This window comes from Phoenix dactylifera, chromosome 2 (assembly GCF_009389715.1).
Source record: "Phoenix dactylifera cultivar Barhee BC4 chromosome 2, palm_55x_up_171113_PBpolish2nd_filt_p, whole genome shotgun sequence".
NCBI lineage: Eukaryota > Viridiplantae > Streptophyta > Magnoliopsida > Arecales > Arecaceae > Phoenix > Phoenix dactylifera.
The window spans coordinates 22,253,252-22,264,452 of record NC_052393.1 but is presented as its reverse complement, the minus strand read 5'-3'; the positions used below and the strand labels follow the sequence as shown (position 1 = coordinate 22,264,452).

At 37.3% G+C, this 11,201-nt stretch overlaps 1 protein-coding gene across 1 annotated transcript; it reads left to right on the top strand.

Annotated features, from left to right (window-relative positions):
* The first annotated feature begins 1,047 nt into the window (after positions 1–1,047).
* LOC103717436 (receptor-like protein EIX2) lies at positions 1,048–4,266 on the top strand. Its single transcript, XM_039123956.1, has one exon. The coding sequence runs from the start codon at positions 1,048–1,050 to the stop codon at positions 4,264–4,266; it is 3,219 nt and encodes a 1,072-aa protein (XP_038979884.1).
* Positions 4,267–11,201: the final 6,935 nt, after the last annotated feature.

Below are 11,201 nucleotides of genomic sequence, written 5' to 3'. Positions count from 1 at the left end.
ACCGGCGGTTCTAGAACCGTAGTCAGGTCTACTCTGAGATGGGCAAGGGTGTACATCTATCTCAGCAGTGAACTGAACAAATAAGTGAAGAACCATGGTTCTCCTTTCTAGCGTTTTGGATGTCTTAGTGAGTCATAAAGCTAAACCAAAACCATGTATTAATAATTACGGATCCCTTTAGATCCTTTTACAAAAGTAGAAGCTGGGTTTCTTTTAGATCCATGAATTTAGCTGCTGTGAGATGGAGTAGATGGATCTCGTTATATTTATCTGAAGCAGATTCCATTGCCGTCCATGACCCGCCAATAAATTGACCTCCGCATTCTATCTTGGGAAAGTTAGTGGAAGCTTCCCAACAAGATCAAGCTGCCAATGCAGTCAAAAGTCCGTGGGATACAGCTTATTTCTTATATATAATTTGACAAGATCAACTTGTCCAAAATCTTTTGTGGTACTCGACTGTCAAGGAGACAGATTTTTGTTTTTGGCGTGCAAGAGAGGCAATTAGCTTAAAAGTACCAAAATATGCTATTTGTTCTTGCATGCCTCTGACGCGGCATGGTCAAGTCAACATAACAAATTTTGAGTCTTTGTAATAAAATTTAATTTTGAATTTATTAAATGGCTCTTTGAAACTTCTTCCCTACGGCAGGGAGCATTCTTTCCACAAATACATTTCTAAAGCATTTAATTTTGGTCCATTCCTTTTGGCAGCTGTATGGGAACCAGGATTCTTAATTATGTTAATAGCTCAGCTATATGGTGAACTATTCTTCGATGACCGAGTTTTTCAGTCCACTGATAGGCGAGTCACTATTTACATGACCAAGGATCACTTAAAGAATCCCATTCCCGTCTCCCTCTGAACTCAGTTGTCTCAACAAGCTATCCCCCCTTTGCTCCTTCGCATAGGGAGATCTCATGGCTTCAACCAATACTTCCATTCCTCTTGTTTATGCCATCTGGATCGCGTTCCTCCTTTTCTTTGGATCCGTGCAACTATGCCTCTGTTTCAGTGGAAATAGTTCCGGGTCAGGAGGCTGCATAATGAGGGAAAGGAAGGCTCTTCTTAGCATACGAAAGGGCATCTATGACGCCCACAGATGGCTCTCTTGGAATGAAAAAGACTGCTGCAGATGGAGAGGAGTTCGATGCGACAGAATCACCGGACATGTCGTAAAGCTTGACCTCCACTACCCTTATCCATGTGATTATTATGTAAATCCCGAACGTTGTCCTGATGAAAGTGAGGTAAGTCCTTCACTACTTCACTTGAGACATTTGAATTATTTGGATTTGAGCATGAACAATTTTAGTGGTGCCCCGATCCCTGACTTCATTGGATCTCTTGCCAACTTGAAGTATTTAAACCTCTCGTATGCTGGGTTTGGTGGAACAATCCCTCACCAACTCGGGAACCTCTCAAACTTGCTCTATCTTGATCTCCGTTCAAACAATCAGTACTCTTTGGATGTTGACAATCTTGGCTGGTTACCATCGATCCGTTTCCTGCAGCATCTTGACATGAGTAATGTCAACCTCTCAAAAGCATCCAACTGGATTCATGCGATCAATATGCTCCCTTCTCTTTCTGTCTTGCGTCTATCTCTTGCTACTCTTCCTAACCTTCCCTCTACACTAACCCATGTTAATTTCACTTCTCTTACTACACTTGATCTCTCTGGGAACAGCTTTGCATCAACCATACCCGGTTGGATGTTTAATCTTAGCAGCCTTGAACTTCTAGACCTTGCGTCCTATTACGACTTCTATGGCAATAATTTCTATGGCAATATACCACTTGCCATCGGGAATCTCCAGAAGCTTCAAGTCTTAGATCTCTCATGGAACAACTTCAGTGGAGACATCCCAGAAACGGTATGGAGTCTCAAGAGCTTGCGGTCAATAGATTTGAGTGGGAACAATATCCATGGGAACGGTATCAGTGGGCAGATACCAGAAACTGTGGGGAATCTCAAAAGCTTGGTGTCCTTGGACCTCAGCAGAAACAATATCAGTGGGCGGATACCAGAAACTACGGGGAATCTCAAAAGCTTGGTGTCCTTGGACCTCAGCGCTAACAATATCAGTGGGCACATACCAGAAACTGTGGGAAATCTCAAAAGCTTGGAGACCTTGGACCTCAAATATAACAGTATTAGTGGGCGTATACCAGAAACTGTGGGGAATCTCAAAAGCTTGCAGTTTTTAGTGTTGGATGGCAATCAAATTAGTGGGGAGATTCCAGAAACCATAGGGAATCTCGGTGAGTTGAGCAGGTTGGATTTATCATATAATGTTATCAACGGGCAGATACCTAGAATAGTGGGTAACCTCTGCAACTTGAGCCACTTTGATGCTTCTAAAAACAATATAGGTGGAGATATTACAGGATTTATGGAAGGTTTCTCGAGATGCAGCACCAACAGATTACAGTATGTTAATTTGAATCACAACAATATCAGTGGTCCTTTGCCCAATCATATAAGAGAACTCCAAAGTTTGGAAACTCTTGATCTTGGATTTAATTTATTGGACGGTTCAATTCCTGTATCATTGGGGAAGTTATCTGCCCTTTATTATCTGAATCTTTCAGCAAATTTCTTAGCAGGTGCACTGACTGAAGCCCACTTCGCCAACCTCACAAGCCTATCAAGTTTGGATCTGTCTTATAACTCATTGACAATAAATGTGAGTCAAGATTGGCTTCCTCCATTTAAAGCACGCTACATCAGCATGGCGTCTTGTCCACTGGGGCCCAAATTCCCTCCATGGCTTCGGAACCAGACTGATTTGAGTTTTCTGGACCTATCTAGTGCAGGAATATCTGAAAATTTTCCTGATTGGTTTTCGGACATGCGTCCGCCTATGTACTTTCTTAGTGTTTCTCATAATCATATGAAAGGAAAGCTACCTAGCTTTGAACCTCTACCCCCCACCCAGATTCCAGGATTAATAGATCTATCCAACAATTTATTCTTTGGACCTATTCCGCCAACCTTGGGTGGTGGTGTCGACCATCTTGGCATTCTGCTTCTTGCGCATAACAGGATCAATGGCAGCATTCCATCAACATTTTGTAAGTCAAATAATCTACAAGTTCTCAATCTTGCCGATAATGATTTATCAGGTGTTCTCCCTGATTGTTGGAACAATTCATCTGTTTTGGAAGTCATTGATTTCTCTGATAACCAATTGTCAGGAGGCATTCCTAGCTCAATGGGATCTCTCAGTCAACTCATGTCACTGCATTTGAGGGACAACAGCTTTTCTGGTAAAATTCCTTTATCCTTGCAACAGTGCAAACATCTAACTACTATTGACCTTGGTAATAATAAGTTGTCAGGTAGCATACCTGAATGGATTGAAGGGAGCCTCTTATCATTAAGGGTTCTCCGTCTGCGATCAAATATGTTGGATGGTAATATTCCTAAGCAACTGTCACTCCTTGCTTCTCTTCAAGTGTTGGATCTTGCTGACAACAAGCTTTCTGGAACTTTGCCACCATCATTTGGTAATTTCAAAGCCATGATTACCACACCAAATGGGAGCGGACCTGTTCTTTCTGAAAATATGATCAACTATTACACTGAGAATATCCAGATAAGCACGAAAGATTTGGAACTCACATTCACTAGTGTGCTCTCACTTATAGCAAGCTTAGACCTCTCAGACAACAATATTTCTGGAGAGATTCCTGAGGAGTTTACAAACCTTCGTGGGCTTTATTCCTTGAACTTATCGGGGAATCATTTGACAGGAAGGATTTCGAGAAATATTGGTGCCTTGAGGCAGTTGGAGTCACTTGATCTGTCGATGAACAACCTATCAAGCACAATTCCTACAAGCATCACAGATTTGAATTTTTTGGAGCGCTTGAACTTGTCCCACAACAATCTGTCAGGAAGGATTCCATCTGGCAACCAACTCCAAACCTTGAATGATTCATCCATCTACATTGGCAATCAGTATCTTTGTGGACAACCACTGCCAGAAAAATGCCCCGACAATGAACCTGCAGAAGGTCCAACAGAAGAAAAACAAGATGAAAATGGTTCAGAAATGATATGGCTTTATGTTGGCTTAAGTCCGGGAGTTGTGGTTGGCTTCTGGGGATTTTTTGCCGCAGTGATGCTCAAAAGGAGTACAAGGTATGCTTATATCCAATTCATTGACAGGATATGTGATTGGATTTATATGGCTGCAACAATATATTTTACTAGGCCAAAGTCCAAGAGAAACCGAGGACGTAGAGGACGTAGGTAAGCTGTTGCAAAGTTGTAATGCTTCCGCCATGTATGGTTCAGGTTGACTTGATGTTTCTGTGATGCATCATGCATGAAAGATTAGTAGAAATATGGGCTATTAGAATAAATAGAAATGCTTGAAAACCATTTAAATGGTTTACATATTGAGGACTTGAATGATGTAATTGAGTGAATTGCTTAAGCAAGGTACTCCTAGAAGCCTCTCTACATTTGCTATATGCTGAAACTTTTCTTTCGATGCTTTTATCAATGGAAGTGACAGGTGTAGCATCCTCACTATTTCAGTGTTTTGCTTAGAAAAAATATTTGGATGCTTTATTCTAATGATCATTTTCAAATAATTTATGTGCAATAATATGGAATTGGAAAATATAAATGTACATATTTTTGCATATATATGGCAAAGGAATGCTACATAAATAAAGAGGCTAATATGCATTTTAGTGCATATACTTTTGTTATTATTGTTTTCTTTTAAATTCTTAGGCAAAAGGGACAAAAACCCCAAGTACTTTTTTCCAAACCTCACTCTAATGGCATCAACCATTACGAATTGATTAATCCATCTTGGTAGATCTTGACTCTCAAAAAGTATGCCTGACACCGTATTGGGCTCTTCACACACACACACAGATGCTAGTATCTACAGACGCACACACCGTTGTCAAGATTGTATCACTTCTTGTTCCAATTTTAGAAATCCAATCAGTTTAGTTTAAGTTTGGATCCAAGGGATCAAAAAAGTATGAGGTGAGAAAGATGTTGTGATACGTGTCTTAGATTTATTGTTTAAATTGAGAAGAGAAGTGGAGAGGAAGAAAAGGGATGATGTTCAGCATGAAGAGGGGTTTGAAAATTTGATTATTAATAGAGAAAGCCTTCAATCAAGCAAATCTATTAGAATTATTACAAGAGGATGGGCTTCGATCTTACAAGCATAAGAGACTATACCTGGCCTGCTATCTAGAAGTATATAGGCAATTACCTGGATCCATTTTGGATGGTCTTGTTTTCAATCTCTTCTTGATCTCCTCAATTTCACTCACCCACATCCTAGCTGCAACATGCCAAGATGTAAGTTAAAATCTTTATGTGGCTTGCTTTAAAGCTGAATACAAGATAAATTCTATCAAGAAAAGGTTGGAACCAAGGATCCAATTGTATCCCCTTGGGGATCCATTATTCTCAAATGCACCTTTGAGTCAAGGACGGCACCCTTTAGTCAAGGATTTGAAGGAAATACTTGAAACGAGTTAATCGAGGACATCACCAGAAAAGGAAGGTGTTATTACCCTCCTTCTGTTTATACCCCGATATCCTCGCCAAGTTAAAGATTTAAATCCAATCAAATCCAATTAGATCCAATTACAAATACCACGGCCGGCCTGTGATTAGTCCACCCATGCTACAGTATCTTCTAGTCCACATGGATTATACGCCAGATATGCTCCGATACCGTTTCTAATAATGTAGAAGCTTACCTTTACTAAGTAAAACTAAATAAAATAAATTTGCTATGGAAGCCTACAACCTTAACAGTCCAACTAGTTTTGCTCTAGTATATGCATGGTGGCCTCTCTGTACTTTTTATCATTAAATGGGACAACCCATACGGAAAAGAAATTTGCTATGGAAGCCTGCAACCTTGACATTCCAAATAAGTTTGTTCTAGTATATGCATGGTGGCCTCTCTTTACTCCTTAGTATCAGATGGAACAACCCATGCGGATGGTATCACACAACATGGTCATTCATTTGGTTGCAGTGTTCCTAAAGTTCCACAGTTGTTCCACATGTTATGCCGAATGGGTACGCCATCCTAGCGAGGGGCAAGCACGAAGGTAGTATTCTAGCAACTGCGATAACCTCGACCTCATTAGTGAATACTCTTTTGGACAATTCAGTGAAAGCTATCGCTAGTTTTACAGAGTCCTTGACCATCTCAATCACTGGATAGTTGCTAGTTGTCAGCAATTATGTCAAAGGAATAAATAACCAACATAGTGAAAATTGGGTCCCTCAACTTATGCCATGAGTTAATTCTTGGAATTGTATGTCTCTATTTTGTCCCCATTTTTTTCTTTTTTCTTTCTGTAGAGACATTTGTTTGCTGACTCCAAATAATTCACATAAGGCCATATGGTTATAATTATAGTCACAATTCTTCTAATTATCACAAAGAAGTACACTACAGTATTTTAACCAAATCGTGTGCAGAAGAAGCAGCCTAATGAAACTATGCTTTCAAGTTGCTATTCGACATTTGGTGCGAAGTTACTTAAGAAGACTTCATTTAGTGAAAAATGGAGTGAAACAATCAGACCTAATTCAAGAAATTAAACAAAATGAATATAAATGGAGAGGGACAACATTTAATTCAGGCGACATGATCTGAACTTATCAGCCTTCCATATTCATGAGAAGAAAATCTAGAGTCCATCACTTGGATACTTGATTCTAGTTGAAGAAGAATTAAGAGATGTACACAATGAAAAGTTGAGTTTGATTCAACATGCACCTTATAAATAACTCAAATATATTTTCTTACAATCACATGCCAATCTTAGATGAATTAAAGATTGGGTTTCTAGTAAAACTAAGATAGGAAAAATTAAGTATTTGAAGGTCAGAGGGCATTTAGGTGCAAGGCCACCAACCCAGGATGCCTGGTAGATCTAGATTTAGTTTGCTAAAATTAACGCAAAGCTATGCCGAAATGAAGCTGGATTATTACTCTCCGTCCATGTGAACTCATGGTTGTCTCCCTCACTTCATCCACAATGTTATAAGCTTTTGCTGCAGTCCAAATTGGTGGGCAACTATGCTTTCCATGGGAGGTAATTACAATTATATATATGCATCCCTTCAAACAAAATATGCAAAAATATGAGTATATTAGATAGTAAAAAATTATAGATCACCCATGAGAGAATCCATACATGCCTTTTTTTGGTCCTACATCAGTTATGTGCTAGAGAGATTTTGAGTACTTACACAGAACTAAGAATCTCAAAATAATACCTTCCAGCTTGCTTTTTTTTTTTTGTAAGATTGTCGATTGTAATGAAATGATATCAAACTATATCTAACTTATGGCCTATATAGATTGGGGAGCACTACAGCATGGTTCCTTTTGGAACCACAGACCGATGATAGTATTGTGATTGGATTTAAGCCTAGAAAAGATGTCAAAGCTTAAATAGAAAGAGTATATAAGGATCCATACAAGTGTATATTTAATTCACATTGATTATGCACTAGGAAGAATGTGGATAATAATACCAGGACTAAGGAATATAAAATAATACTCTCGCTGGCCTATGTGGGTAAGGTCCTAGGTTGTTAAAATCCGCTTCTAGTGATCATTTAATTCACTAGGGATGGGAAAGCGTGTAACTGATTGAGCACGCACAAGACCTGATTGATATCTAGGTGAATTGAGTGATTTTTACTAATGAGTGATTGGAACCAATACTCATTTAAGAAACAACAAGTCCTTGCAAAACTATCCTAGAAAAGTGGGTTAATTTATCAAAAATTTCTTCCTCAAAGAGAACCTACCGTTGAAGGCATAAGAAATTTGGTATATACAAAGTTGCTTGTCTACTTATAGAGAATTGGCATATAAAAAGTTGTTTTTAGGTTGCATGTCTACTTATCTTATATATACGAAAAAATCCTCCAATCAAAAGACATAAAAAATTGGAATGGCTCAAGAGTGTCAGTGTGATACACACAAAGTGATTGAGTACAAACTTGCCTAGCCAGTATCGAGTAGGCTTGAAAAAACTTTTCATGTGTACTGGTGGGCACCCTAAAGTATTTTCCTTTATTTTGAGATTATATTATGTAGCTGCATTGGTAGATCACATATACCAAAATATAGGCATAATAATATTACCAAAGATGGGCATCCATGTTAATATCTTGAAAACTGACTTAGATGCTAACTCGTTAGTGTTTGGGTTATGAGTCAACAACTCAGCTGTGGGTGAAACATGGATTAATCCATTGACCTATGGAATCATTTATACAATATAATAATGAATATTTAGAGGAAATAAAAATTTTAAAAAAATTAAAAATATAAATAAATATAAAAGTTACGACAATCATAATTTAATTAGTTATTACATATGCAATATCCATGATCCTCGTCAGAAATAATAAAATATCTATACCATAAAAATGATAGATTATTCCAATTTATTTTATAGAAAAATAAATAAAAAGATATCTATTAGTATCTTTTACTAAATATATCTCTTATTGGATTCAGGCTTAGCATGGCTGCTAAATTTCGACCAAAGACCAACTTGGCTAAGGATTCGGGTTGCCAAGACATTGGTCTTACTGCAAGCCGCCATCACTCGGATTGGATTTGCATTAAAAATATATTTTAAAATTTAAGATATAAAAATAGAATTAATATAAAATATGTATATTTTTATAATTTTTTATTTTGATTCTACTTTTTAAACACATTGATCGACATTCTATGCTACTCTTTGATGATAGCATAAGCAGAAAATAATCATGAATTAATTAATTTTAAAACCTATGTAATTATTTATATTATGGAGAAAATATCTTATTGATTTGTAATAGTACTACAATAGTTAAGATTTGAAAATACTCAAAAAATAACATAAGTATACATTGTATGTATCATTTTCTTCCAAAAGATTGAAATGATTATTTTTTTATACAAATTATTTGATTATGAAATATCATAACCTATTTAAAATAATTTCACCTAATGACACTGAATAAATATAAAAAAGAATCAAAATGGCACAACAAGAAGTTATTGTGCGGTGGTTTGGCGGTTGTATACCATGTCAAATATGAACCCTCACTCTAGGTTGCTTCAATCCCTGCAGCTGTTAGTTTTGCTTAGCGATGCTTTCGGTTGTTAGTTTGTTTCTCTCTACTTATGCTTGTTAATGCTCTTTTGTAAGAGTTTAATGGGTTGACTCCCATTACTAATTTGAAAAAAAAGAATTTAGGTTTTTCTTCCTGAAAACCAGCTAATTTTTTCATGGATCCGAATGCATTTCCAAATCCTTTAAGAAACCGGATGGGCTAGAGTTTGGTTTGCTGGTTTTCTGATCAAATTGGCTGGCCCATTGTGGCAGTAATAACTATGGGACTTAGACAAGCTCTCGGCATAGCTAACATCAAAACTTAATTCTATAAATAAAATAACAAAAAAATATTTATAAATTTGTTTTAATAAGCATGCTATTATGTTTGCCTAATAAACTGAATTTTTTGGTGCTAAATATGGTGGGTAAGTGGTTTATTGGAGTCTAAATATTAACTTTGCCTTTGGAGAAAAAAAAAAATCTCTCCCGGCCTGTTTCAATACTTCTATAGTATTGGGCCGAAAATTATGTAGAATTCGAAAATTGGATTGTCTATTTAAGTAAGACTTCGATATCAACCAAATATCATCCAATCTAAATTCTGTAGGAAGAAAAAATATTTATAGATTTTTTTTTTATAGCTCAAAGACAAACTTGGGTTAGATCTGGATAAATTCTTAGAAAATGCAAGCTAAATATACTAAAAGGACTGATATTTATATAACTTTTAGTTTAATTCTGTAAAAATATTCTAGCAAGCCCTGTATTTGTGCAAGTTTAGGGAGGATTTCGGCGTAGATAAAAAAAAAAAAAAAAAAAAAAAAATAATAATAATAATAATAAAAAGCAGCTGTAGCAACTTCCCATTGACGCAAAGCCAAGCCATTTTCTCAGGGCTTGCCCTCCACCTACCGTACCCCTTCTACGGCCCCATCATTCGTTTTCAAAACAGAAAACACACTCTAAAAAAACGTTTCCACAAAGTAGCCACGGCTGTGTTCTCTCCACGAAGAAAATATTCCAGATTTCGGTCGGGATCGACCGCAGCTGAAAAGAGTTATATTGAAAATAATGATTTTTGAAGAGTTTTGGAACCGGGAACGTTGCTCGCTCGAGAGAATCTCCTCTTCGAACGATATATAAGAGGAGGCAGATGGAGGACCTCGGAGAGCACCCAAGCCCGCTATAGAGAAGCCCTTGTCCTCCTCCGTTTAGAGCAGGCTCCTCTCCTTCGAATCCCTTTGAGGTATCAATCCCATCGATCTAGAGCTAGGGTTTGTGATTTCTTGGAAAAGGTATTGTCTTGAATGTGAATTGATGAATATCCTTAGAAGAAATCTGTGTTGGGGAATTTCGATGCTAGGTTTTGCAGAATTCCTGTTTGATGCAAGAGCTGCGAGAGGAACAGAGCTTTTGATTTAATCTCGCTGTTTCTGGTTTATGTGTAGTTGCCTACTTGTTAGGTTTCATCAAGGGGGTGACAAAACAAGGATGGCCTGCTAGAAGGTAAAGCAGAGAGATTTGTAACTTGTTAGGAGGACAGAGGCTACCATTTATGTTGAAGGCCAATCTGGAGGTGGGCAGTCATCCTATTTGTACACCCTGCAAGTATTTGCATTGTAATAAAATGATCCATAAGATGAAACTAATCCACAAGTAGAAAAAAAAGATTACAGTGTTCTTAGATAGAATCAATGAAAACTGCTGATACCATTACCACAAAATTTCCAATGAGTCCATGAGAAAATTTCAGGGTTTGAATTATGATGAGATTACCTATTTGGATATAATGTTATGGAGAAAAGACATTCCTCAAGGGATTACGGATGAAATAGGGAACAAGGAAATAATCAAAAACCAGATGAAACAACAAAAAATCAAGGTCAGAGAAACAGAGAGAGAGATCTTTAATAATATCTTGAAAAGCTGAAAACATAGCTAGCCAAGGCAGAGTGGTTTACTCACAAAAGAGTAATGGTAAAGGGTGTGGAAATTACATATTCACCTAATAAGCTGATGGGAGCTGCAGAAAAGGAGAAAGTAGATAGATTTACTTGGAAAAGTA